General features: G+C 52.6%; 1 protein-coding gene across 31 annotated transcripts in view; it reads right to left on the bottom strand.

Moving 5' to 3' along the window:
• Positions 1-27,775, bottom strand: part of NRXN2 (neurexin 2) — a 341,743-nt gene that overhangs the window by 128,443 nt on the left and 185,525 nt on the right. For 22 of the 31 annotated variants that reach the window (XM_053369667.1, XM_053369673.1, XM_053369672.1 and 19 more), the window contains 5 exons: positions 24,821-24,940; positions 23,725-24,109; positions 22,077-22,267; positions 21,225-21,398; positions 18,476-18,595 (listed from right to left, as the gene is read on the bottom strand). In XM_053369667.1, coding sequence (XP_053225642.1) covers positions 18,476-18,595; positions 21,225-21,398; positions 22,077-22,267; positions 23,725-24,109; positions 24,821-24,940 — 990 coding nt within the window. The remainder of the gene's footprint in view (positions 1-18,475; positions 18,596-21,224; positions 21,399-22,076; positions 22,268-23,724; positions 24,110-24,820; positions 24,941-27,775) is intronic. The other 9 variants (XM_053369668.1, XM_053369669.1, XM_053369670.1 and 6 more) reach the window with 1 other exon arrangement.

Raw genomic sequence — 27,775 nt, 5'->3', positions numbered from 1 at the left:
TGTTGGCTCATGTCAAGTTTGTGGTCAACCAAGACTCCTAGATCCTTTTCACATGTAGTGCTCTCAAGCCAGGTGTCACCCATCTTGTATTTGTGCCTCTCATTTTTTTTTGCCCAAGTGCAAAAACAAGGCCTCTGTAGGGAAGGTCTGTCATATGGCAAGACAAGGCCTCTGTAGGGAAGGTCTGTCATATGGCACCAGCACCATTCTATTCTGGCACTGATTTGATTTTTGCACCAGAAATGATGTACCTGAAGCCACTTTGAGCCACCACTGAACTGCAAAACCGTTGCACCTCTGAGCTCGGGAGGGGCAATGCTTGTTTTGCTGTGATGTCTCTCACGCACACCTGCCAGGCCTTGCATGAATACAGAGCATTCACCCCACAACCCATGGCTGGCACAACTGGGTGTGGGGAGGCTGGAAGTTGCAACTGGCAGCCTGTATCTGCTGAGACACCTCTGCCCCACCTCAAAGGGCCACCCTCTGAGGACAGTGATGCAGTAGGACTCAATCTGAAAAATTACTGGTGTGCTCTTGCCTCTGTTTGCTTCTGTAGGCAGGGGGAGAGGCTTGGGAAAGCCCCCTGCAGCAACAGTCACAGCTTGGTGGATCTGCTCAGGTCCTGGGAGCAAAGCCATTGCTGTGACTGGCCATTGTACCAACCCAAACAGATCTGCACAAAAGAGGCTCTTTCGCCTCCAGGTTTGCTTGCTCTCCTGCAAAGGACCTGCAGTTCAGATGAAGTGGGTCTTGGATTTCCCAGGGAGTGGCAGGTAGCCATTTCCCCTGCTCACAGCCACCTGTGGGGCCTTCCCAGGACTAACCCTCATCTCTTTTCACAGCCTAGCCTTGGGATTTCTGCCCCCTTTGCATTCAGCAAAATCCAGAGGTGGAGGGGGGCTGGAGAAAGGGATGCCTGGCAGTTCTGGGATGGACATTCTCCCTAATGGATCTGCCTCTGAGCTCACTTTCCCTTGGGGCTGTAAATCTCCCTCCATGAGCTCATACAGTATGATGTCATTGGCACAAGTGTGCAGGGAAGGGAGCCAAAGGAAGAGAGGGTCTCCGTATGAGGGTCGTGGCCATAAAGCACCATTTCCCATCCTGCCCTACACACCAGGATGATGAGCAAGTCCTGTATGTCTCTGAGCGCATGCAAAACCTCTCATCGCTGCTAGCCAGAGCTTGCTCTCCAGAACTTAGGGATCAGAGGTCAAGCTTTTCAGACCTGGCAGCAAAAGCCTTTCAGCTTAAGCACCTCCTTCATTTCTTCCTCCTGAGAACTAAGAGCCCAAGTCAGGATCCCTTGGTTCTTGGCAGTTTGGGGAATGAATCAGGATTTGGAAGGGGGGAAGCGGGGGTGGGGGCTCTTTCCTATCTCTCCCTGCTGCCTTCCTCTCTACCAAGCACACACTCACCCTCCCAGTACCATGCAATGTTTGGAAGATGCAGCACCAAAGCCTGGATTGCAACCTGTTTGTGAGCTATAAATACAAGCGGGTGGGAGACGGATGGAATGACAGACTGGGTGGGTGTCTGTGTGGGGGCGAGGAAGGAGCTAAAGTGGAAACCAGCTAAAAGGAGAAAACCACCTCCTAGCAGCAGCCAAAGCTCAGGCAGCAATGGCAAAGACGACTAATTTTGGCACAGGCCTCTTTTCTGCCAAAGATCTCTGGGCAGGTGTGTGTGTGTGGGGGGGGTCCTAACACACCACCTTTTGCAAGCCCTGCTCCATGGGTGGCTCTCCTGGGGAGGGTGTGTGTGCCATAGTTCTGAGCATAGGTATTGCAGTCAGGTATCAGGTTCAATCCCTGGTACCTCCACCAATATTTTTTTTAAAACCCCCAAAACAAATGATAGAAAAGACCTTTCTCTGCCTGAGACCCTGCCTGGAGAGCAGATGTCAGCCAGAGCAGGCAATGCTCGTCTAGACTGCGGCACAAAACCTTTTTTTTATTCCTGCCACATTTTGTTGGGGACCACAGGCCAGTGGTGGGCAGTTTGCCCCCTTTTCTTTCCCCACTCCCTCCTAAGCACTCATACAAACTACCCCCCTGAGCCACTGGATGCCTCTCCTCCTGCACAGATGAACAAAGAGTTTGAGCTAGTTGGAAGCAGCTTCTTATACTCCAGGTTACTGATCAGTGTGGAAAGGTTGTGCTCCTGGGCACGTGGAGGAGGACCCATATGAGCTGACCTCCAACCCTTTAATGCAAATCCCTGAGTGCTTCTTGCCCATCTCTCCTTCATTTGAACAGTTCAGGTTGCTTTCCTCCTTTTTCCTCCTCCCTCCCCCAAATCTCTCTTTGTGTATGTGGGGGTGGATCTCTACTAGTTTTGGAATATGTTACAACTGCCCTTGATGAGACTCAGCTACCCTTCATGAACAGGTCACTCACTGTCTCCTGGCTTCAGTTCTACTGTCTGCAAAACTGGGTAGGAACACCTTTTCTCTCTTGGTGTGGTTGCAAAACCATCAAAATACTCTGTACATTTGAAAGGTGAAGGCCCCTGTCCTCAAACTACACTTAAAGAGGTACAATACCACTTTAAACAGTCATGGCTTCCCTTAAAGGTTCCTAGGAAATGTAGATTGTTACGGGTGCTGAGAATTGCTAGGAGACCCCTGCTCCCCTTCCAGAGTGGTTTAACAATGCATTCCTCTTCTCAGGGAGTTCTGGGAATTGTAGCCCTGTGAGGGGAATAGGGGTCTCCTAGCAATCTGTTCTGCCTCCATGGACCATGGAGGATATACTCTGCCCCTGTGGTCAGAGGCAGCAATGCTTTTGAATGCCAGTTGCTGGAAACTACTGGAGGGGAGAATGTGCTTGTGCCTGGGTCCTGTTTGTAGGTTTCCCATAGTAGGCGTCTGGTTGGTCACTGCAAGAACAGGATGATAGGCTAGATGGACCCCTTAGGCCTGGACCAGCCTCAGGTCACTTCTAATATTCTTCTAATAGCCCTGTGTGAATGCAGGAGCTGCTGTTTGTAGGAGCACAAAAACACAGGAGTGTGAGTTACTCCCTGACAAAGTAGCTCCTCCTCCCTGCACTGCCTGCCTGTGACTGGGTTTGTTTTTACCCATGGCTGCTCAAAGAGCTCAGACGCAGGTCACTTTCAGGCTTGGGCAGGGAGTCTTCTTTGTTTTTTAATAGAACCCCCAGATCCACCAAAAGTAGCCAGGTGTGAAGTAATGTCTTGGGAATGGGAATACTTACAAATTCCACATGCTTGGGCTGGGCACAGCTCAACTAAGCATTTCTTCTCAGCACCAGAACTGAGTTCACAATGCTTCAACACAAAAACCCATTCCTAACCACTACCACCCAGTTTTGCTTCAGCAGCCTGATTTTTGTGGGGTGTTTTCGTTAAACGATTGAGAGTCAGAAGCTACCTCATGCAGAGTCTCAGAACGATGGTCCATCTAGCTCAATATTGACTACACTGACGGGCAGCAGCTCTGCAGGGTTTCAGATAGGGGATATTCCCAGTCCTACCAGGAGATTCCAGTGCAGACTAAACCTGGGTGCTTCACCCATAAGCTATGGCTCTTCTACTCCACCCCCTCCATGCAAACAAAAAAAAAAGCAGTATTTGAGGACAAGGTGGAAGAAGTTGCGGCGGGCGTTGAAAAAGGTGATGGGAAGTGTTTGGGCAGAGTTCTTTGGGGGAAATGGCTGAGCAGGGAGAAGAGGCTACATCTCAAAACCTCTGCTGTGCTGTTGTGGAAGAGGATGAGGAAGGCAACTACAACAGAAGGGGGTGAAAGGGTTTAGGTTTTTTTTAATGCTGAGCTGAAATTAGAAGAACAGAGTTGTCAACACTCAGCCTCTCCCGTTCCTTGAACAGTTGAACAGCAGAGATCAGCAAGCAAAGCTTCTCACCATATGGAGATCAGCAAGCGATTAGCCACTAACATCTGATGCGTGGCACGGCTGTGGTGGCTTCTAATGGTTAACAACCCCGGCTGAGAACACACCTGCCCTCAACCCCATCCAGCCTCTCCACAGACCCACTAACTGGGGCACTCAGGCCTCCTGCTCCCGCCCCACCGGCCTGACCCATAGCTAGAGCCCTTCTGTAGAGATGGAGAAGGTTTAGATGCCAGGGGCTGCCCTTTGGATAAAACAGACAAAGACGTCCAGCCCCTTATTGTGATTCAACACTCACCCCCCGCCTCCAGGCTCAGTTTGAACTACCAAGGATTGTCCTGAATGCTAGGACTTGGCCCTGGATTAAGAATAAGTAATATATGAGGCATTCTGAGCATGTGAAGTGTGCCTCTACACAGACAACCCTCCCCACAGCACTGAGGAAGGGGTGGAGGGCAGGCCATCCAAGCAGGTCTAAAACAACCTATGGCCCAGTGCAATTAACAAGGTGAGGGTGGGGAACCTCCAACTTGCACCCCAGCCTCATGTCTGGAAAGGGCAAAGCAGGCCCACAGCAGAATCCAAGGAGCTCTTTCAGAAGAGACTCTCTCTCACCATCTCACTTTTGCTGTGATCCTCTGAAGGAAGAACTGACAGAAGAGAGGAAGAGAGAAGCAAGAGACAAAAGCCTCGCAGGGAAGTTCAAGTGCCCAGGCAAGAGAGTCCCAGAAGGCAGAGGGCCCTGCCTGAGACAGAAGGGGAGCTCTGGAACAGGGGTGGTGGGAATGGAAAGGACAGGTGCCACCCTGGCAATGGAGCCAGGTGGGTGTCAGATGTCAATGGAGGTGGGTGTCAGATGTCAGCCCCCCACCCACTCCCCACTGCACTGTTCTGCCACTAAGAGATGGAAGAGGAGCCTTGGCTAGCAGGCAGGGCATCTGGGTTGCCTCCCTATCAGTGCTGTGTTCAAGATATGAAGTACTGACAGTGCTCTGGAACATGTGCAGAGTTCTTTCCCCTCACCACTGAAATATAACTACAGGGGGAAGAGGGGGGGCTACTTTGTTCATGTTTAGAACCCAAGTTTTTGGTTTTTTAGTGTCAAGACTTAACATCCAGCGCACACAAATTATCGACAGATGCCAGAGTTTTCTTGAGCATATGCAGAGTGCCTTTCCCTTGCTGCCACTAAGGTGCGGAACTGCCTCTCAAATCTGGGTTATCTTCTCTCCAGGTCATGGGGCATGACTTGTGCCCTAGAAACTTCATTCCACAGATTAAGCCCTGCCCGCCCCCCCAGCTTTGAGAGGGGAGTGGGGGCCAAGATACCCAGGAGGGCAGGAGGTGGCGATGATGCCAGGAGTGCCCTTCCCTGGCTATGGCAAAGCTGCCTTCCTCCGACTCCTTTGCCACTCAAACAAATCTTTCCGGTTTATTAGGCTCATGAAAGCTTTCTATGGACGTGGCTGCATCCGTTTATTGGGGGGGGGGGGCCAAGAAGCAGCTACATGAAGTGACATTTCATTAGAATACAAACCAGGACGAGGAGCCCTCAAGCCAGTGCCCCCCTCTCACAGACGCCCATATCAGCCAAGAAAACCCAGTGCTTAATGAAATTCTAATATCCCCTAATGGGTTCCTAATCTCCAACCCCAGTGCCCCCCCTTCTGTGTCCCATCCCTGCGCCTGACATTTCTCTGGCCTGGCGTGGGAAGATAATAGAGAGACGGAGCTGGCAAGTGGATGGCAGCAGTGATGGGGCGTGTGTGCGTATGTGAGCATCCAAGTGTGGGCACCACGCTGCCCTTGCCCAGAGTCTGGGGCTGGCTGCGGGGCCCTGCCAAGACTGGGGTTGCCCAGCTGCCAGAATTCTGTCTCCAGGGAAACCTGCACGGAGGTTGGTTCTCACCATGTCACTCCGCGCATGGGCAGGTGCTCTTTTTTCCCCTTCCCCGCCCCAACCGCATTGTGCAAATCAGCCATTGGCCCATGTGCCACTCGGGCAGACAAGCATCATGGGTTGGCCCCCAATGAGGACTAGTTAGTTAGTTTTGGGGACTCGCTCGCTCATGCAGGATTGAAAGCGGGGAGAACGATACTACTGCTGCTGCTGCTGCCACCCTAGGGGGTCCCTTCCTACCATGTCTTTGGTCTTGGATGCACCAAGATTGCAAACCGTGTCCAGGTGCCATGTGTGCACCCTACTGCCGCCTCCTCCAAAGGCAGCACCCGCAATTTTGTCAGCGGGGACCTGCAAAGCGACTTTCACACCAGCACCTCCGCAGGGAGACTCACTCCACCAGCCGCACTCCTGTGCCACACAAAAGGAGGGTGAGAGCAACACCTCACCCACAGACTGTGCAGAGTGCCAGGCAGAGCTGAGAGCAGGCCGCTGTCAAGGGAGGAGGGACACCTGAAGGGTCCAGTGGAGTTGGGGGGAGGGACACACAAGGGGATACAGAAGGAGTCATAACTACTGGGATCTGTCATTGTCTGAAGGAGCTGGTAGGGGGTAAATCTGCTCTCTCTCCCCCATGCCACAAAATCTGCAAAGCCCCCTCCCCTCTTCCTTTCTCCCTGCATGTGGCCAGCATATAAAGGAGCAGCCAAAGCCATTCAGTGGGTACCAGCTGCTTCCTGCCAGATGTTATCACAGCCCCCTCCGGTGCCCATCTTGAGCCCTGCGTTCTGCTGGGACAAGAGGAGGCAGGGAGCGGACACACACACCTGCCGTGTGGCTCCATGAATCGAGTACTGAGTTTGGATCTGGGCTTGCTGTGTTACCTTCGAACCTCAGTTCCCCACCTGTAAAACAGGAGCAGTGGCTGTGTCATCCAGAAGGTGATCACAGCGAAAATGTAAAGAAGATGAGTCACTTTTTTTCTGCAAGTGTACATACAAATTGCTATCTGTCCTAACTGAGAACTAGAATCAACCCACAGAACTTGTTGCAGGAGGGAAAATGTAGGCCAGAGGCTTTAACACCCGGAGGGGGCTCCTTCACACTTCCATTTGCCCCACTGCTTTCCCCCAGAAAAATCGGGTTTTCTGCAGATTGCCATTTGTTCCAATTCAGTCCTAAAAAGTGGGATTTGCTGGGGGAAAGCAGTGGGGTGAATGAAAGTGTGGATGAGCCCCCTCCTTAGACTCTCCCGGATGTCAAGGCTTGTGGCCTCCATTTTCCCTCTTGGAAGCAGTTCTGCGGGTGAAAGAACATCAGGGCAAAGGCAAAACGACTCAGACAATTGCCTAGAAAGTACAGGATAAGCGGCAAACATAAACACCAGGAAGATCCAACAGTGAGGAAATATTGGTTAAAACAGTGGCAATAAAACAGCCGTAAACACTATCTTACACTGCAACTGTGTGCCTCAAACTAAAGCCTTCTGGGGTTTTTTTATTTTGCTGTCTTGCCTCAAAGAGGGCATCACAGAGCAGGAGAAGATCCAAAAACTAGGGCAACTCAGTGGGACCATCACAGTAGGTGTTTGGGGCAGGAGGTGCCTAAGACTCCCTCAAGAGAACAAGCAGAAGGGGGCCCCAAAGACAGCAAGGCTGGCTTGGCACATTTTGAAATAAATGAATCAATAAAGTCATCATTGCCTAAAAAAACCCCTTCCCACATAAGATCACTAAGTCCAGAGTCCAAAATGACCTAAGAGCACCACCCCTAAGGTAACTGAGCACAATGGAATGGGAGAGGAATGACACAAGAGGTTTTCTGGAGTATGGACAGCATATTTTCTTTTTCTCCAAACACTAGAACTTGGGGTTAATTGGCTAAGCAGGTTTGGTGGTCAGTTTAGGGGAGAAATAAAGAAATATTTCACGTGGCACGTGACTTGACTTGGGGATCTGAAGCGGGTTTGGACTACTAACTCAAATGGTTAAAAAAAAGTCCATTGGGGAAGTTCCCAGAGAATGGCTCCCCAAGAAGGAGAAGGGATGTCCCTTGCTGGCACAGCAGCTGCTTGGTTTGCAGAAGCCCTCCTCCCACCCACAATCCCCGGCAGCATCTCCTAGAAGTGCTGGAGGTTTCCTGTCTGAAACCCTGGAGAGCCAGGCCCAAGGATTGAGCCGGCTTGCTTGTAACGTAAACCACAAGCAAGATGGGTCCCATTTGACTACCGCCTGTCAGTAAGAGAGTGCTGGGGTAGATGAATCTGTGGGCTTGACCCAACACAGGGACTCTTATGCTCTGTTGAAATGTTTGCTCCGTGACCTCCGCAGACTCCCACCCACCACATGCCCCCAGCAGAAAGACTATATGGCGCCTGCAGTAGCCGTTGATCCATTTGGGCAGATGGGGTACTGTCCCACTAACCTCAGCCTGCCTGGTAGAGCATGAGACTCTTAATCTCAGGGTTGTGGGTTCGAGCCCCACATTGGACAAAAAGATTCCTGCATTGCAGGAGGTTGGACATGGTCTCTTCTGACTCTACAATTCTACGAGCCACTTCAGGGGGGTGGCACTGCCTTCCTCCTCCATGCCACCTTTGTAGAGTTCAAAGTGGGGCAGCTAGAAGGAGTTGGCTCCGCCTTTCATTGGCTCTGGCCCCACCACCTGTTTGGGCTCCCTGCCTTTTCCCACATAAGCATCTGTCACCACTGGGTGCTGGGTTCCAGGAATGTCACCCTTCTTTTGCCGTGGCACCCACACCCACAAGATCTTTGTGTTTCCGCTCACGCGATCAAACTGGGGGCAGCTTCCTCATCCCGGCCGCCCAGCCTTCAAGACGGCTTATTTTGAGAATGTGTCCTTGTAGACAACTGGGTGGTCCTTGTCTGGCTTGTGCAGTGAGGGTGAAGGGGAGGGCAGAGCTGGACTTCCCCTTGTACCCGCATCCTCGACGCAACACACAGAGGAATGCAAGGAAGGTGAGCGTAATTAAGGGTGACACCTTTACTATTTCGCTTTGTTTTCCATCTCCCAGCTCCCGTACACAATTTCATTATGCCAACGTAATTTTAATTTTATGTCAGATTTTAATATTGCCTGCAAAATGTTTTTCCCCTTACCCCCCCCAATTCTCTCTGCTTCCTTGCTTGCTTTCAGACCCCACCCCCTGCCCGCTTTTCTGCTGGAATCTGCCAGGCCAGGCAAAGGCCTTAATAACAGCCTCAAGACACTTTAATTTGCAGCTTTTAAAAGCCATGTCATCTCTCCTTTAATTTTAGCACCAGGGGTTGCAAATCAACTACTCTGTCCTGCCTGATTCCCACCCACAGTCTCAGCCCCCTCCCCCCCCACATAAGCAGAGGCGCGCGCGCACACACACACACACACACACACACACACACTCCCCCAACCCCAGGCCCCTAGGCAGAACGAGCTCCATGTGCCCCAAATCTAGAGAACTTTCCATCTTGCAAGTCACACCTTTTTCAATCTGAGGGCCACATTCTCAAGGGCAACCTTCTGGGGGGCACATGGTGAAGTGGAACCAGAAGCAAAAATGGGTGGAGCAAGGGACTCTTTGCTTTGTCCATTCCAGCCACGCAAAAATCAAGTTTCTTCACACACACACACACACACACACACACCCTCTCTGTCCTTCCTCCACCCAGGGAAGCAAGCTGCATTATCACAGTTCAAGGACACCAGTCGGGCAGGCAAAAGCACTGGAGGATGGGGCAGAGCAGGGTGTCCGGCTTGGAGGAGTCCTGAGAACCAGACTGAGGGGGCTTCAGCGCCTCAATATAGTTGCTGGACATCAGCAGGCTCCCCACCCCTGAATTATATTCCCACCCCATAAAATTAAAACTCAGTCGTTCAATCTGGGAACACTGAGGCTCAACCCTGGAACCTGACAAAGGAGAGTTCCTCTGAGCGTGTACCGAGTGCCTGTATGAGATAAAAGGGTTCATCTATGGGGCTTCCTCCCTTTAGAAACAAACCACAAACACATTGTTCGTGCAGGTTGCGTTGGCACCCACCTCTCCCTGAATCAGAGAAAAGCCTGGTTCATTAAGTGGGCTGTGATTGCTATGCAGAGAGCCTTCCAACCTGCCTTGATTATTCAGGCTGAAGGGGTGTCAGAAGGTTTCCCCTGAAGTGAGTCACACCCAGCGCTGCACGGGGGCGGGGCGGGGAAGGTGAGCCTAGTGGGCTGAGAGGCACGTTCTGGAAGGGGGGGAGCACCCCAAAGAACCCTGAGGTTGCTTGCCTTTGATCCTGCCTTTGGCCCAGTCCTGCTAGCTTGGCTGCTACACACACACACACAACACACACACACTTGTCATTCCTCCAGACTGACAAGGACGCTGGAGGTCTCCAGTGCAATGTTTCTGTTCAAAAGGAAACGGGTTTCTGCAAAAGCCACCCTTTGCTTTTCATACAAAGCACCATAGATTCATGAGAAAGGAGCCAGAGAAAAGAGCCCCATTTTCAAATGCCAAGGGCAGGCTGGAAAGGTTGACGGTAAACAAAGAGGAGGGGATGTGCAGTGCATGTTTAGGTAGAAAGGGGGGGGGCTCAGTGTGTGCATGCGCACACACACACACACACACACACGCACACTGACACCAGGCCTCTTTGGAAAGGAGGGAGACCATCATGCACCCTAGAGATGGGAGCCGCCCCCTGCATGCTGCAGCCACCCTGCTCACAGCAGTCTCTACCCACTCGGACGCCCTGCAGGGACCTGCTCCTGCTCCAGCCTCAGCTAATGGCTCTGAAGCACAAGGCAGGCGCATCACCGATGCTGAAGTTGTGCGCTTCGGGTGCCCCCTTTTACTGAGGGGCCAGAACCCTGCCTGGCCTCTCTAATCAGAAGACCATTAACAATCTGACTAATGGGAGGAAGAAGCCCCCCCCCATGTCCTAATTGGCCTGGACACACAAACTCACAAGACCAAACACGCACACACACGTTCTTCCACTTCCCATCAACCTTTTTAATCAGGGCTTTGGAGAACACATTCTCTTATGTGCCTCAGTCAAGTGTTGAATTCCTCCTCCTCCTCCTCCAAATTGGATAGCTCAGTTGGTTAGAGCGTGGTACTGATAACGCCAAGGTTGCAGGTTCGATACCCACATGGGACTGCTGCATACTCCTGTGTTGCAGGGATTTGGGCTAGATGAACCTCAGGGTCCCTTCCAACTCTACAATTCTAACATTCTATGACTGGGAGTGGGCTGAGAGTGAGAAAGGAAGTCACATTTGCTCTAAAGTAACGCAGGTGGCGCTGTGGGTAAAACCTCAATGCCTAGGGACTTGCCGATCGTAAGGTCGGCGGTTCGAATCCCCGCGGCGGGCTGAGCTCCCGCCGTTCGGTCCCAGCTCCTGCCCACCTAGCAGTTCGAAAGCACCCTTAAGTGCAAGTAGATAAATAGGGACCGCTTACCTAGCGGGAAGGTAAACGGCGTTTCCGTGCGTGGCGCTGGTGCTGGCTCGCCAGCGCAGCTTAGTCACACTGGCCACGTGACCCGGAAGTGTCTCCGGACAGCGCCGGCTCCTGGCCTATAGAGCGAGATGAGCGCGCAACTCCAGAGTCGGACACGACTGGCCCGTACGGGCAGGAGTACCTTTACCTTTACAGCCATTTGCACATCGTCCCCAAAGAAGGGAGATGCATCAACAGCAGAAATATTTAGCTTGCACCACACAGAGGTGCGGGAGGAGAAGCTTTGGTGCCCCCTGTCTGCTCGGTCTGCTGCTACCTGGTGCTCACAGGCAATTTCAAGCCCCCCCCCCCACTCCCTTTAGGGTTGTCTTTCAACCAGACTTGGACTGGACAGTCCTTCAAACAGAGGGCTGCCCTCTGTAAAGCAGGGTGCTTGGCCACCCTGGCAAGTGGGGAAGCTCATCCTGAAATCACCAACCACAAAGGGTGCTGGGAGGTCCAGGGCCAGTCATTCTCACACACACTTTCTCTCTGCATCTTACCTACCTCACAGGACCATGGAGAGGATGAAATGGCTCAAGTCCCTACTAAGCCACTCCTTGTCTTTCTGCCTACCCTACCTCACAGGGTCATTGTGAGTATGTAAGAGGGGAAAAGAGAGCCCTGCATGCTGCCTTGAGCTCCTAGGAGGAAAAGTGGACTACAGATGTAATACGTGGCAAAACTAATACCATGCACTTTAATATTTACCACACGGTCAGCTCCCAAGCCTGGGGGGCTGATGGTCTGATCCTCCAAGCCAATTTTTCTCCTCACATGCCCCCCCAACCAAAAACTTAGTGCAACACTGAGAGCATAGGGGGTTGATAGAGAGGTCGAAGGCCCCTCCCCCAAACCCAGGGTCCTACGGGGTGTGTGTGCAAATTGTGCTGCCTTCCCCCAAGGCCCTCATTTGATGATGAGAATGGGCATGGCTGTGTGTGAGAGTGTAAGGAAACCACAGCCACTGCTGCCCCCTGAGGACTGGCCAAAGCTGGGTGCTGCACTCAGGTCAAGTAACAAGAGCCACCCCCAACTGACAGCCATGTTCCTATTTAGAACAAACTTGCCCAACTTTGCTTGGACAGAATCCAGCTTTTTAGCTGGGCTTTGACAGATGGCCATGCACAAGGGGCTGGGGAAGCAGTTCAGGGACTGGAGGAGACAGGGATGTTCTTTGAAGCAAATGAGGCATCTAGACTGGGGGGACTCAGAGAGTCTCCCACCCCCAGACTCAGAGAGGCTGACCAGTGCCGGCTGCAGCCACTGGCATGTTTGGGGGGGGGAGGGGGAGAATGCATTCTGCACATGGCCAGAGGCACACCCTTGTCCTGTTCTAGGCCAGGTTGCAGACACTGGGCATCGCTGCCTCCAGTTAAATCCTGCTTTTCTGAAGCCTAGTGGGAGAAGCCCAGGTTGGAGACATGAGCCACCTCTGGAGTGCCGTTGGAGAAGGGAAGGACGCTGGGACGATGATGACTGATTCACAGTCAGCCAAGAAAGGAGGAGGAGGAGAGGCTTCTGCTGCAAGCAGGCGGTCTGCAAATAGTCTGCCTTAACTTGTGAACAGGGTTTCTTGCCACGTTGGGCCGTATTTCTCAGCTCGCTGTGTAAATCTACCAGCCCTGGCTATTTATGGCCTCCCTTCTGATTTATAATAAGACTGGCCTTCATGTTGCGACAGCCAGGAGCTTAGCAAACGGGCGGAAGCAGGAAGAGGGAAGAAGCGGTGGGGGGGAGGGATGTGCTGCTGGACTCCGGTGCCAGGTGTGGAAATAAATGGCTCTTCTGATATCAGGGTGCCCAGGTGCCCTGCTTTAGGAAGGGCAGTCCTTGCTCGGCCCAAGTCTGGTTTAAAGAGAAATCACCTTATGAAATGGGGGGGGGGGGAGGGAGAGCTTGAATGCCTATCAAAGGTGAGTACCACCTGTACAGCGGGGGCAGGCACATAGCTCACCTGGCCGTTGTCTGCCCCATTGTGATATGTATTCATCTTTCTGTTTCGAACACAGCAATCATTCTGTATTTGCATCCTGGTTCAGTTCCGTGGGGCAGATGTGGCCCTCTGGGCCTCCCCCCCCAAGCGCTCCTCAAGTGCCTTTTTCATGGATAGAATGATGTTCTGAAACTGGGACAAGGCCTTTGACCAGAGGGGTGTGTGTATGCCAGAGATGGGCAGGGTCAGGGCAGCTTCCTGGCTCTCTGGCTCATCAGTACAGCACTGTCACCCTGCACATGCTCAGAGGCACTTCAGATGACCCCCTGGTGTTGTAACCAGGAAAAAGTATTCTGGACACTCACTATCCAGCCACAGGGCCCTGAACCCATCACAGCAACTTCTTTAAATACAGGGCAACAGTGTTTGTGGTTGGAGGGGGGGAGAGGAGAATGACCCTTGTCCCCTTCCTCTCTGGCACGCTTCAGGGGACTGGCTTAATAGAGCCTTGTTAGAGACTCCCTGGACCTCGTTAGCCAGCCCCTTGCCTCATTAAAATGGATTGGGCTGTCAGCCCCAATATGCAAGTGGTTTCATCAACTCCAGGGCGCAGAGGTGGTGGGTGGGGGGAAGGAGGGCTCAGCGGGGAGGGGGGACAGAAACACGCACCCAAGGGACTCCTGAGATAGTAAGGAAAAAACCCCAACCTTGCTTCCTGGGATTTGGAGAGAGTGTCCTCCACACCCATTATCTCCTGATTTGTCCCAGTCCATGTTTGCAATGAGACCTCTTCTGGGGCTCAGGCAGGGTCCCTAAAACTGAAATGCAGCCTGCACATGGAGAAGAACACCCCCGCCCCCCCCCAGAGAGGAGCATGTAGCGCCTTTCTCTTGACAGGTGCTCTGTGCTTCAGCAGGAAGACATTCAAAAGGTAAAGTGTTGGCTAGCATGGGGGAACATCGCAACTGGGGGTGTGTTCCTGTTGAACGGCTGGTTGCCAAATTGGGTGTGAGAAATGCAGAACCTCTGCCCACGAGCAGTGACAGAGCAGAGCTCATCCCACCCCTTTCCTGCCTCTGACCATTTTGGAAAACTGAGCAGGCAGCTCAAGTAGGAGCTTCAGAGGTGGGGGAATGAACAGAGAAAGACTGACCCCAAGATAAGAAGACTCAGTGGGTTGGGGGGCTCTGGACTCTGAGCAACATCAGTACCACCCGAGTCCTTTCTCTGGCCTGCTCCTCCCTTCTGAAGTGCAGCAGAGAAGACAGAGCCTTTCCTGTGGTGGCTCCTTGCATTTTGGAATGCCTTCCCCTTAGAAGGCCCACCTGGAGCCCTCCTTACTTTAACATTTAGGCACCAGGCCTAGGCATTTCTACATTCCCAGTCTTTTTAAAGAACTGCTAATACAGTATGAGTTTGACTTTACTGCCTCTTTAAACTAGACATGACATCTTTCAATTTGCTGCTTTGATTTGATGTACTGTATTAGTTTGTATGCTTTTAAAAGCACTATTATAATTTTATATTGTGCTTTTGCTTCTTACCATTGTGTTAGCCACCCTGGGAAAAGACAACCTATACTGAAGGTGCAAGATGTAAATTTCAGATGTGGATAAGGTAAGATAGAAAACTATTCCAACCTCATATCCACGGAATCTAACCAAAAGCAACAAAAAATTCCTTCCATTTCCAATGTTCAGGCTGTCGCGCTGTTCCTTGTGTATGCACATGTGTGCGTTTGTGTATCACAAGTCTCAAGGGAACCCAAAGCTCTCCAGTGAGGACTGAGCATGTTCTCTGCCCACAGAATGCTAAGTAAATGTTGTGGTGTGTGTGCAGCTTCTGTGGGTAGAGAAGTTGAGGGCTCTGTCAAAAATGCCAAGGTGGGAAGACCTCCTACCCGGGGCCTGGGAGGGAAATGTGTGGCATGGTGCTTAGAGTGATTGAACTAAGACTGGGTAGATTCAACTCCCCACTCAGCCATGAAGCTCAATAGGTGCCCTTTGGGCCTGTGACTGGCTCACAGTTTCTAAAGTATGACACCTTGAGCTCCTTGGACAGAAGATGCATATATTCTCCACCCTATTTTCCGGCAGAGAAATATGCTGGAGGCGGTGGCAGGGGGATTTTGCAGAGTTATTGTGGTGGGGGATTTCTCCTAATCATTTCTTGGGAGGGGCTGGCAATTAGCAGCGGCAACAGCACAACTTTTGTTCTGCGAATCCAGAAGCCATTTTGCATCCCCCACGATGCCCAGGACCAAGTGTCATTACAGGGCATCATGGGAGATGCAAAATCCCAACCACCAGGCCTGCATGCGCAAATAAGGTGGGAAGTATTCTGGTGAATATTTGACTAAATGACCCTTTTCTTTCAGGCAGGGAGGAGAGGCAGAGGCTTGCCAAAGGATATTCTCAGAGCATTTAACTAAAATGGGTCTCCTGACAAATTGCAGCCCAGCTCTAGCCTGGGAAGTTTCGCGGGTGGCCAAGGCGAGGTTGTTTGCCAGGTGGCTTGAATGCATTTAACAAGGACGACAGGATGCCCCCCACATCTACCAGCACATCATCTCTGGCACCAGTAATAGTATATGCTAGGCTGGGGGTGGCGTGGGGAGCTGGGTGCCAGACTCCGGGTGGGCAATGGTATGACCTTGGGGTGCTCAGCACAGTCTTGGCAGGTGAAAAGAGGTTGGCTGCTGATTTTTTATGTTGTTTGCAATGCTACTCTTGTTAGTTCTAGACTTTTTAAAAAATCTCTGATTTGTGTGAGACTTCAGCAATGGGACTTAAGATGATGTTCGTGTTTTACTGCAGACTTCCTCAACCTGGTGCCTTCCAGATGTTTTGGATGATAACTCCCATCAGCCCCAGTCACTACCGAGAAATAGACCAAAATGTCTGGGGCACCAGGCTGCAGTGCTCAGCAGCAGCAGCAGCAGCAGCAGCAGTGAAGGAAAGGCACTCTGCACATGCAAGGCATTCTGTTTCCTGGAGAGACGCACCTAGCACAGAAAACAGGTTCCAGATTAAGCCTTGGCCTGATGTGCTCTGGCTCTGTTGAATTCGCCAAGAGTTCTTGAGGCAGCAGCCCCTGGCCTCTCCCCCCGGGAAGCTCTCAGAAGGGCCAGGAGAGGTTCCCATAAACCCACACACAACCCTCCTTCCCCATCTTTCACTTCCATGGCATGGCACGGAGGCAATTGTTTGTTAAAAACTGAGCAAGGGAACTGTCAAGATGAAAACTCTGCAGAAGAAATATGGTTCTCTCAGTGCTGGAGAGGGAGCTGTTCCCTTGCCCTTCCTTCCCACTCCTCCCTTAAGGCCTGCACTGCTGCAGAGATACCAGCCAAGTTAAGTACCTTCCGCTGCAAGCACCACCACAAGGAGGAAAACCCCCAGGGTAGAACTGGAATGGACCCCAGCTCATCCAGCCAACAGGGCAGTTACTCCCCAAGGCCTCCTTGCCAGGTGCCCACCAGAAAAGCCCACCCTCATCCCCCCCCGGCAGAGAGACAAACCCCCTCCCACTGCTCAGCAGCTCTCTTGAGTACAGATACTCCCCTGCCCCAGATTGAAACCTCTCATTCTCCAGTCATCTCAGCCCTTTTGGCCTTCCACAGAACAGGGAGGGGGCGGCTGGGGTGGGGGGTAGGATGATCTGCCCTAGACTACCAGCACCTTGTTTTTTATAGCAAATTTTTCAAAGATGAAAATCTGCCGTGCATCACATACAGAGATAATGTAACAAAGTGAGATTAATTATAGTGCATGGTGACTGCCAAGTAGCAGCAGGGTTTGCAGAGGGGCTACTCTGAGAAGGGGGGAGGGGGAGAAGAGATGCTATGCCCCCACCAGGGGACTCGTCCTCCCTCAACCTGGGAGGGCCCTTACTTTGCCCTGCCCACCCAGACCCCTTTTCTTCCCACCTTTGGAGTTCAAGCTCAAACCTTAGTCCTCCATGAATTTTTGTGCCATTATGTTCCTTGCTCCTGGCAGATATGATAACTTGGGGACACCCACTCACCCTCCCTCCCAATTCCCCTACGTATCCCACTCTGAGACACTGCTTTTCTGGAGCATCTGGTTGCAGACTCCACCCTCATGAGCCAAAGGCAAACCTGGGACAGGCGGCAGCAAAACAGATCAATCTCACCTACAGATATTGGTGCAAATTCTCAGGAGGACGAGACGTTCCACCCAACCCAATACAAGACCAGCCGCAATTGTTTGAGAAGCTCAGCAATAAAACGTGCTGGGGTGTCAGGGTGTGTGTATGTGGTTTGTGCAATTCAGTCATAGTGGTGCAGAGTTCACCTTCTGGCTGCCATCTGTTCAGTGGGGCAGAGGGGGCTTCACTGAGTGGGGCGTAGGCATTGCCATCTTCATACAGTTCTCAATGCTGAATCCCCCCCTTTCCTCATAGTCCCCTTTGCCGTTTGGAAGGTTCTTGCAGCAGGGAAGACCCTTGGACCCCCAATTCCCCCATTTGCCCTTCAGACAGCTCCCCTGCCCCATAAGTGCCCTAGTGCTGCCCTCTGCTGCGGCAAGAGGTACAGTCTCCCTCTGTTGTAGGGCAGTGAAGGTTGTTCCAACTCCTTCCCACTTTTCCGCAGGGGTGTTTGTGAGGGTTCGCGTGTGCAGGGAGGGTTGTTCTCTACTGTGTACCATGAGACTTTCTCCTTCTTGCCCCCCCTTCAGATTATCTATATAGTGTGAACTTTAACTCTGGAGACAAAGAGATGACTTGTTTTCCACTGATACGCATTTGTGGAACGCACAAGGCAACAGCCTTTTAATAATAACCTGACAGTGTCGCTCCTAATAGTGAACCTCATGTGGTTTCGCCAACTGCATGCTTGCTTTTATTCCTTCGTTTTGTTTGGTCTCATCTAGCCATGGGTACCATGGACCTTGAGAAGCTTCCTGGGTGCCCCCAGGTGACAAGGCCGCCAATAGACACACAAACACACACCCCGTTGCTTCCCTGGGGACTTGACTGCCCTCTGTTTCCTATCCCTCACAGCACAAGGTCTTGAGGAAGCAGGCTGCCAGAGGGAGGGAAGGCAGGCAGCACTGGGCTCACTCCCCAAAGGGAGGGGAAGGGCTCCAGTCTGCAAAACGCCAGCCCCAGTCCAAGCGGCGCTATTAGTTCATTGCCTTGCTCAGTGTCCAGGGTGTGTCCACCTCTTGGGGTTAATAAGCTCCACCTTTTGCCCCTGCCCTCCCTCCCTCCCTCCCTCCCTCCCTGCCACTCCCATCTCCCCCCTCCTACTCACGGTCATTGCACACGGGGCCACCATATGAGGTCATGGTGCAATCGCAGGTGTAGCCGTCCCATTGCTGAAGGCAGACGCCCTGGTTGGCGCAGGAGTCCTCCGTGCAGGTGGTGCTGGGACCTAGCGGGAGGGGCCAAAGAGAGAGAAAGCAAGAGGGGGAGACTTCAGGGCTTTCAGGGGTTCCCTAGTCCTCCCTTGTCTTGCCTGCCTTTGCCTACCACGTGGCAGGCCCCGGAAAGCATCATCGCCACCATCACAGCTTGTCTAATCAGCTGCACCTCTTCCTTGATTGGCTCACAGTTGTTACGTGGGCTGCTGGCCTCCTCTCCGTGTGGGGCTGCCCTTGAAGATGGCTCAGGCAGCAGCTGAGGCACAGTTCTGCATCCCCACGGCTGACTGGGGGTTCCTTCAGACTGGGTGGGGGTTTTTTTGTGTGGGGTGGGGATATATTCTGCATTAGCAGTGGATTTATACTGGGCCTTCCACACACTTTTCCACTTTATTAGTTGTTCTGAACTGCTTGCCTATTCATTAACTTAGAGGCATTTATAAACAGCTTAGTATTTTTTAAAATATCTATATGGCAAAAAATTTTATTTTGTTAAAACAAAAAGAAAACCAATACCATTAAAAACCAAGAAAAGCAGCAGAATAGAAACATGTGAGTGCTTATAAAAGGCAATAAAGCAGAACTCAATGGGATTCAAACCAATGCAAAAAGGCTCCAGCCTTGTGGGTCAGGAAAAGCCAGGAGGTAAAGTCGTGTCTTTATAAGTCTCCCGAAGCCAGTGGAAAGGGAGTTTGCTTCACGCAGGGCAGAGAGCATCATGGCATCATGCCACGTGCGGGGGCAATGGCGGGAAAGGTCACTACCCTGTGATGTTCTCCAGACTTCTCCAGACAATCTAAGTGATCTAACAGGTCTGTTCAGGGACAGGCAGCCTTTCGGGTAATCTAGTCTGTAGATGCTCAGGGCTCCAGCTGTTAACAACAAGGCCTTAAATGCTGGTCTGGTAGCTGATCGGCTCCGTCAGAACAGGTGTAATAGGTGCACACCCAGGTGCTCCACTCAGCAGCCTGGCCACAGCAGCAGCCTGCACTAGCAAACAGGAGTCCACTGGTGCAGCTGCCAAGGCAGGGCTCCTGTCCACATTCCTTCCTCCATGTTCTGCTGCTGCATGATTGCCGTATGGAAGGGCACCTTTTGCACTGCAGCGCAACGAAAGCAGGACCGAAACAAACCAGAGCCTGGGTGGTGTAAGAAGTTACGGGATTTCAGCAGGACTTTCTGGGACATGCACTCATCAGAAACAAAGCAGCCTCTCTGCTCCCCCACCCCCCAAAAATTGCAGGCAGGTATCACAACAAATTGCCCCAGGACCATCATGAGCACAAATCATCCCGAATGCACAAGGGAAAAGGACGTCTGGAGGGGCCTGAAGACAAATGAGGAAAGGTTACACTATCTGGGACATTTTAGTTTAGGAGAGAGGTGAACGAGGGGTTGTGAACATGGGAGGGAGTTTATTGTTAAGTACAGCATGGGGAAAGTGGCCAGAGAAAAGTTTCTCTCCCTCTTGCCTAACACTAGAACAGGCATAGGCAAACTCGGCCCTCCAGATGTTTTGAGACTACAACTTCCATCATCCCTAGCTAACAGGACCAGTGGTCAGAGATGATGGGAACTGTAGTCTCAAAACATCTGGAGGGCCGAGTTTGGGATTGCCTGCACTAAAACTTGGGGACAGGCAATAAAGCTGAACATCAGAAGAGTCAGGACAGACAGAAGAAAGTCCTTCCCCACGCAGCTCAGAGCTGAACTATGGAACTCCCTCCTGCAAGATAGACACTAAAAGAGGATTAGACAATTTCATGGAGGATGAGGCTATCCGTGGCTACTAGCCATGATTGCTATGTTCTAGCTTCTAAGAACACAAGAGGAGTTCTGGTGGACCAGCTCTCTGCCCTAGAGTGCTAGCTGGTATCCTGAGTGGGGAGAGCTCTGTTTCTGTCCTGCTTGTGGACTTCCCTCTGGCTTGCCACTGTGAGAAACATAAAGTGGGACTGCATGAGCTCCCTTTCATCTGATCCAGGAGGACTCTGGGGAACGTCAGCAGCCACCTCTCAGCTCTGGTGCACCAAAGGCCAGTTCAAGGTGAATGTGAATGTGATTCTCTTCAAAGCTCTCAGCAACACAAGGATGTTCCAGCTAAACATATTTAGAAAGGAGGAAATACTGTATTTGTGCATTCTTGCTTTACTGCAAAAATGAAATGAGGGTGTTGTGTGTTCTTTTAATGCAAAACCCCAGGCTTGGGGGTGGGTGGGAGCGGAGGCAAGGGACCCCAGAACAAGGCCTCACAAGAGCAGCCCACTAGGAATGCAAATAAGGCTTCGCTGCCTCCCAGACGCTATCCCCTGCCTCGTGGCCTTGTCGCCAGTCTGCACGGGGCTGGCCAGCGCTGCAATTACATCTAAAGTCAGAAAAATTGCTACTCAAGCCTTGAAAATTTGGGAGGACAAGAAGGGAGAGCCATTGCTCTGGATGACAAAATTAATGGAAGAATGCAAATTCCAGAGGAAACAGCCTCTTGACTTACAGGAAATGAGCACATTTTTTTAAGAAAGAAAAGCTGGGTCAGGTTTGAGGGGAAGGGATTTGGAAGAGAGAAGCAGCAGAGGAGGGGAGTGTGTGCTTAACCCATTCCCTGTCCAAATCAGACCTGGCCCACCCTGCACCCCCCCTTACCATCACAGCCCCTCTCAACGTGCCCGATCCGGTGCAGGGCGTCGGCGATGAGGTCCGGGAGTCGGCCATTGAGGTCCACGGAGGCCAGGCAGCCCTGGAAGCCGTCCCGCGAGGCCACTAGCTTGGGCAGGTTGTTGAACATGTTTTTGCTCAGGCCTCCAATGTACAGCTCCCCTGCAAGGTGGAACGAACACATGAGGGGCCCTGAGACCCCAGGCTGCACCTCCCGGTTCACCCCCCGCCCCACAGCAAATGCCCAAAGGCCTGCGTGGCTGTGTGTGTTTTGGTGGTGGGGGAGGTATGACCATGGTTGTGGTTGGAGAAAAGGGAAGCTGGTCAGATCCCGTCAACTTAAGAACTATCAAATCAACTCTTGAGCATAAAAAGATGTCACTGCCACAATGGAAAACAAGCCCACCAAGTCCAAAGAAAGATGAGAGGCAGCAGCAAATCTGCACAGGCCAAGGGAGGGGAAGGTGTGTCTGCTGGACTGTCCTGGGGGGCAGATGCACTTGGTTTGGGGCATCACTGCTGCTGTTTTGTTTCATTTCTGAGCAGCCACCCACCACCCACCCACATAAAATCAGACCAACAAAACAGGGCACCTGCCTAAAACAACAATAACGGGGTGCTATAAATGTAGGCAGATTAAAACTGTCCCCCACCCAACTTGGCAGCACAGTGCCCCCTAGTGCCACATAGAGGAGCTGCGAAACGTGTGTCCATTTTGACAGGGCACAGGGGACTGGACCTCCACTCCAAACGCACCAGCGCATTCCCATAAACTGCAAGGAGGCTGCCCTCTAGTGCCAAGAGAGGATATTGCAAGCCAGGCCAGCCTGGTAAGCTTACCCTTGAGGTCCAGGTTGCGGGCACCGTTGGAGTGCTGTGTGACGGTGCGAGAGTCAATCTTGAGCGTGTGCACGTTGTTTGTGTCGCGGGACACGATGACGTTGTGCCACTGGTTGTCGTTCACTGGCTTGTCCGAGTTCCCCTTCATGAGCGAGGGCCCGTTGCCCAGGTCAAAGACGTAGTGGATGTACCTGCAGGAAAGAGCGGGATGAGGAAGGCAGGGGATCAAAAGGGTTGTCCAGCCTGACCTCACCCCCTGGCAGGCAGGAGAGCCTTCCCAGCACCAGCCACACGATAAGCCCAGAGTCAAGCACAGTCCACCAAGCACATGGGGTCGTCCACCAATGGCTCCTGCATTTCCTGAATGCCTGGGATTGAATAAAGGAGCCTCTCCCCAGACACACAGCAAGGAGGGTGTTGGTTTTTCAAGATTTCCTGGGTGTGTGTTTGTGTGTGTGTTCCCAGCTTAATTGGCACAGCTCCCCCTTCACCCCCTGCCGCCCCCCTCTGGCAAATGAGCAGCAGACATGGTTGTAGGTAAACTGCGAAATAATGAAGAAGTGGCAGCCTCTTTTCTCTATGCTGGCTGGGAGGGGCTCTCCAAAGTCTCACCTCCTACCTGGTCCTTCTAAGTGCAAGCAGCAGGGACTGAATCCGGGACCTTCTGTATGCAAAGCATCTGTCCCTCCCCCCAAATATTCAGAGTGGCTTGTAACTGGAACTTTGCCAGTCCCAGGAGACCCCAAATATGAGGGTCCAATCAGGGCCTGGAGAAAATGAAAGCAACTAGCGTGCTGTGAAGGTAGAGGGTGTCGGACCAGGTAAAGGTAAAGGGACCCCTGACCATTAGGTCCAGTTGTGGCTGACTCTGGGATTGCAACGCTCATCTCGCTTTCTTGGCCGAGGGAGCCAGCGTACAGCTTCCGGGTCATGTGGCCAGCATGACCAAGCCGCTTCTGGCGAACCAGAGCAGCGCATGGAAACGCCGTTTACCTTCCCACCGGAGCGGTACCTATTTATCTACTTGCACTTTGACGTGGTTTCGAACTGCTAGGTTGGCAGGAGCAGGGACTGAGCAACGGGAGCTCACCCCACTGCAGGGATTCAAACTGCCGACCTTCTGATCGGCAAGTCCTAGGCTCTGTGGTTTAACCCACAGTGCCACCCGTGTCTCTACCCGTGATGGTAGAGAGTGTCGGACCAGGACTAGGGTTCAAATTCCCCGCTTGGCCAGTCACTGCCTCTTTCAGCCTAGCCACCTCGCAGGTTGTTGTGGGGATAAAGTGGGGAGAGGGAGAACCCTGTACACAACCTGGAGCTGCTCAGAGGAAAAGTGGGCTAGAAAAGTACATCATCCATCAGTGAAGTGGGTGAGGCAGGGAAGGCGATCCTGAGGCACCAGGCAGGACCTTTATGCAGGCATCTTGGCTGTGCTGCTTGAGGCAGCAGGCGGGAGGGGGCAGCACTCTGGCTGACAGGTGGGATTTGTAGGGAAGGTGTACATAGATCTTGCTCATGTCGCTGGGGTGTGGGTGGGGCTCCTGGGCCAGGAGGCGGGGCTTACAGGTGTGTGTACGGGAGGTCATTCTGGCTAGGTCTGGCAGGATGTGGACAGGGGCCCCCCAGCGCCCCCTTGTGGACCCCTCACCCCTTGACAAGCTCCACCACGATGAAGTCGTTCCCGTTGCCGCTGTTGAAGAGGATGAGCCCGTCGGTGGCCGTGGTCTTGAACTGGAAGAAGAGGTGCATCGAGGCGTAGGCCTGCAGCATGGCCAGCGCCAGGTAGCTGGCTTTGCTCTTGAACGTGACGGGGTCGGCGATGATGCTGCGCAGGCCAAAGCGGGCGTTCAGCTCACAGTAGCTGATGTCCCCGTTCTTGCAGAGGTCCATGTAGGGCATCCCGTTGAAGACCAGGCTGCTGAGGTGGCCGATGAAGTTGGAGGGCACCACCGAGATGAAGCGCCGCTCGGTCATGATGCCCGTCTCGATGTTGTGGAACTCCAGGCGGGTGTGGGCGCCGGCCATTTGCCCTGCTTGGGCCAAGCACAGTAGGAGGGGGAGCACACTGTTAAAATGGAGCCAGGAGGGGATGCTGGGCAATAGGCAGGGGGGACAGGACACACAGTTGCGACAAGATCTCAGGCCAAAACGGGAGGGCACTCCCCTGATCAGGCTGGGCAGAGCTCCTTCCTGCTCACTATCTCTCTTGAAGCAAGGAAGAGCCTCTCCTTTCCTATTGGCAAGTGGTGAGAACTGGACCAAGGAGAGAAGGGAAGCACATGGACAGCGTTTGCTCCCCACCATACACTCAGTGGCTCTCTGCCCCCCCCCCAAGGGGATACTTAGCCAGACGTGGAATCCTGCCCCTTTGCAGGCTGGCAAGGTTCCTGCTCCTTGCTATGGATTCCCCACAGCGCCTCCATACACTCCCAGTCCAGACCTGCCCACTCAGATACTGCTAGCAGTCCCTCTCTCTGTGTCAACATTGGCAACCCCTAATTTGGATCACCAGCCCAATGTGCCCCCTAGTGGTCAAACTCAGGCATGGTCCCTCCTAGCCAGCTGCCAGTCACTCAGTGAGAACCGACAGCAACAATTCTGGAAAAACTGCTTGGAGTGTGCGGGAGAACACACCCGCCCGCAATGATGCCAGGATGTTGGCTTTTTGCGGTCCCAAGGACTACCTTCTTTCTCCCCGAGTGCTGAAGCCCCTTAGCTTGGGCCAGCGACCTTCCTCGGCTTACCTTCCACAGTGACGTTGTCCACAGAGAGCTGCAGGTTCTTTCCGCGCCGGACCACGCGGACCGTGTGCCACTCATTGTCGTTGAGTTTGTGACCGGCAAAAAGGGTCTCGGGGCCTTTACCTGCAATGGGGCAGGCAGGGTGGCAGAGTCAGGGCAGGCCCGCTGCGTGAGTAACAGCCCCACCCCTGCAGAGGTGAACCCCTCAAAGCCTCGCACAGGGACCCAGCCCAAGAATTAAAGACCCTCTCCCCCCGCCAGTTCACCGTATCTTTTCACCATTGCAGGCACATGCACACTCCCAGCACACAAGCCCAGCCATCTGCGTGGCTGCCCCTTTCCTGTCTCACACACTCGGTCGCCACTCCTGAATCGTACACCCCATAGGGCCTCCATCCTATCCCTGGTAGAGGGAAGCTGAGAGGGTCAGAAGGCAGCCAGACCCATAGAACAGGGCGCTTCTTCACTGTCTGGGGTGCCCTTCTTGGAATCCATGGGCAGTATGTGAGCTCCAGGTGTGTAGAAGGGGAATAATCACGCCCAGTTGTCTTTTGGCATGAGAGCCTGAGCAAAGGACCATGGCTCAATCCTAAAGTTCAACCCTGCTGGCATCACCAGGTAGAGCAGGGAAAGAGCCCCGAATGCGAAACTCTGGAGAGCCACTGCTGCCGTGAGTGCACACAATACTGAGCAAGATGGACCAGCTCACTTTTAAGGCAGCTTCCTCCATCCCTTTATACTGAACGATGAGGACTAGAATCTTTATTTTAAGCGGAGATGACAGCTCCACAGTAGAGCACCTGCTCTGTACACAAAGGATCTGGGGTTCAATAACTGGCATCTCTAGGGAAGACCACAGTCTGAAACCTGGACGGCTGCTGCCAGCTTGTAAAACAGGGAGGAGATGTCAGGCTTGCTGGATCTACCTCGTTTTTCACTTGAACCCCAAGTCCTTCCAACCAGGCCAAGGCACACACAAGAAACAGTCAGAAGCCAGGGGCTTCTCTGAGCCGAGAGATTCATTTTCCAAACCAGAACTGAATCAGTGGAGTGTGAGGTTTTTTTTGTTGGTCCTGCTGTTGTAAAATATTTTGGAGTCAGAGTCCCTTGGTGACCTGTTGTAAATCATCCAGAAATCTGCCAGAAGATCCTGATCTACCTTCTGCCCATCCCAGCTGCGTTGGCAACAGCAGAAGGCCACTTCCTGCCATGAGAAGGCCAAAGGACTGATTCTGGGACAAGGAGAGAGGGCTGAATCCCAGGACCTCCTGGCTGCCAAGCTTAGGCTACAGGAACTCATTCAGAGGCACAACGTCCACCCTCTAAGGCAAGCATGCTGCCCTGGCAAACAGCTGAAGCCTCAGGGGCTGTGCACCTTTCATGGTTGTCCCAGCCTGCAATGTTCCTCCTCAAACTGAGAAGGCTGCCCTTTACAATAACATTGATAAATGCTGCTCTGCAAGCCATTATTAATTGCAGAGAGGCAGAAGCAAACTCCCTCCGCCCAGAAGCTTAAGAACAAACACAAACAGTGGAGTCTTGCAAGGACTAAAAGACCTCCAGGGCTGCCTGTCCACTGCCTCTCTCTGTTTACCTGGTAATGGACACCACCTGTTGGCCAAAGTGAGCACTGCTAGCGGGTGCTGCCACCTGGTGGCTAATCCAGCTACAGCAGCAGCAGCAGCTTCTAAAAGCTCATGCTGCCATCAAGGGGAAGAAGATGAGCACTGCAGCGACCAGGGAAGGCCTGTGAAGCTCTCAGGTACTGAAAGGAAACCAGAGACTTCTTGGGTGCTGCCACCTCTTGGAGGGATTCAGGAACAGTACCTCCAACCCACCCCAACTGCTTCCCCTCCAGACTGCAGTTGACTCTGGCGTTTTTCTTCTGCATATGTTTATACATGCGGATACTTTTGCAGCATGTATGTTAATACATGCAAATAACATTCCAGGCTCCGAACCTTTAAGGCACGGAGCAGTGGGCCAAGCAGACCCCCACCCAACCCCACCTGCTCCAAGACAATTCCGTGCTGGCTATGAAGCGGGGGTCATCTTAGCTCTCCTGACCCCAAATATACCAGTTCCTGGGAGCTCTCCTGCTAAGGAAACCCTCTCCCAACCCCCAGGATTGAAGTCTTTTCTGGGTGCAGTTAATTAACCCTTTCCTCCCCGCTGCACAGAGTGTACTCACATCTCTTCTTCTCCAAGCCATAAACCCCAAGGCAATACAAAATTTTCCTGCCCCTCTGGCCACTAGATAGACCAGCCCTTGTGAATGCTGCAGTCAGCCAGGATCCTCGACTTCTCTCCTCAGCTCTCAGAAGGAACCAGAACCTTCTGGACCGAAGGGGTGTGTGTGGTTCTGTGGTGCTTGACTCCAGCGAGGAATCAAGGAGCTTAGGCCTGTGATCTGTTCCCATGCCAGAGCTTGAGGCTGTGTGAAGGAGCAATTAATGAACCCCTCTGGACATGAGCAGTGATTTTTACCACCATCAGCCCCCTCCCCCAATTCTGGCTCATCCATAGTTCCAGTGTTTGTTCCGGGCACAAAGATGAAATCCTCGTCTCCAAATGGAGAGGGCAGAGGCTGAGGTTCAGGATGCCTGGGTTCTCTCCCCAGCCTTTTTAAAAAAACACTTTTAAAAAAAGTATTTTGATTCTGCTTATGTAGACAACACAAATGTAGATGCATTGCTGTTGGCACCCGAAGATGGACCCATTTCAAAAAATAAACACGAGGATCATCTGCCCTCTTACTGGACCTTTCTCCCCACTTCCGTATGCCTCAGTTTCCTTTCCCTCTCATTTCCAGCCCTCCTTTGCAAACTGGAAGCCTGGGTTGATTTACGTGGTAGCCCTGAGAATCTGCAGGACCAGAAACTCGCCTGCCTCTGAGTCACGATCCTGGAAGTTGTCAGAGGAAGCAAGACAAGGAGCCAGTGTGGTATGAGAGCCAGT

This window comes from Podarcis raffonei, chromosome 16, assembly GCF_027172205.1.
Source record: "Podarcis raffonei isolate rPodRaf1 chromosome 16, rPodRaf1.pri, whole genome shotgun sequence".
NCBI lineage: Eukaryota > Metazoa > Chordata > Lepidosauria > Squamata > Lacertidae > Podarcis > Podarcis raffonei.
This window is presented reverse-complemented; position numbering and strand designations above follow the sequence as displayed.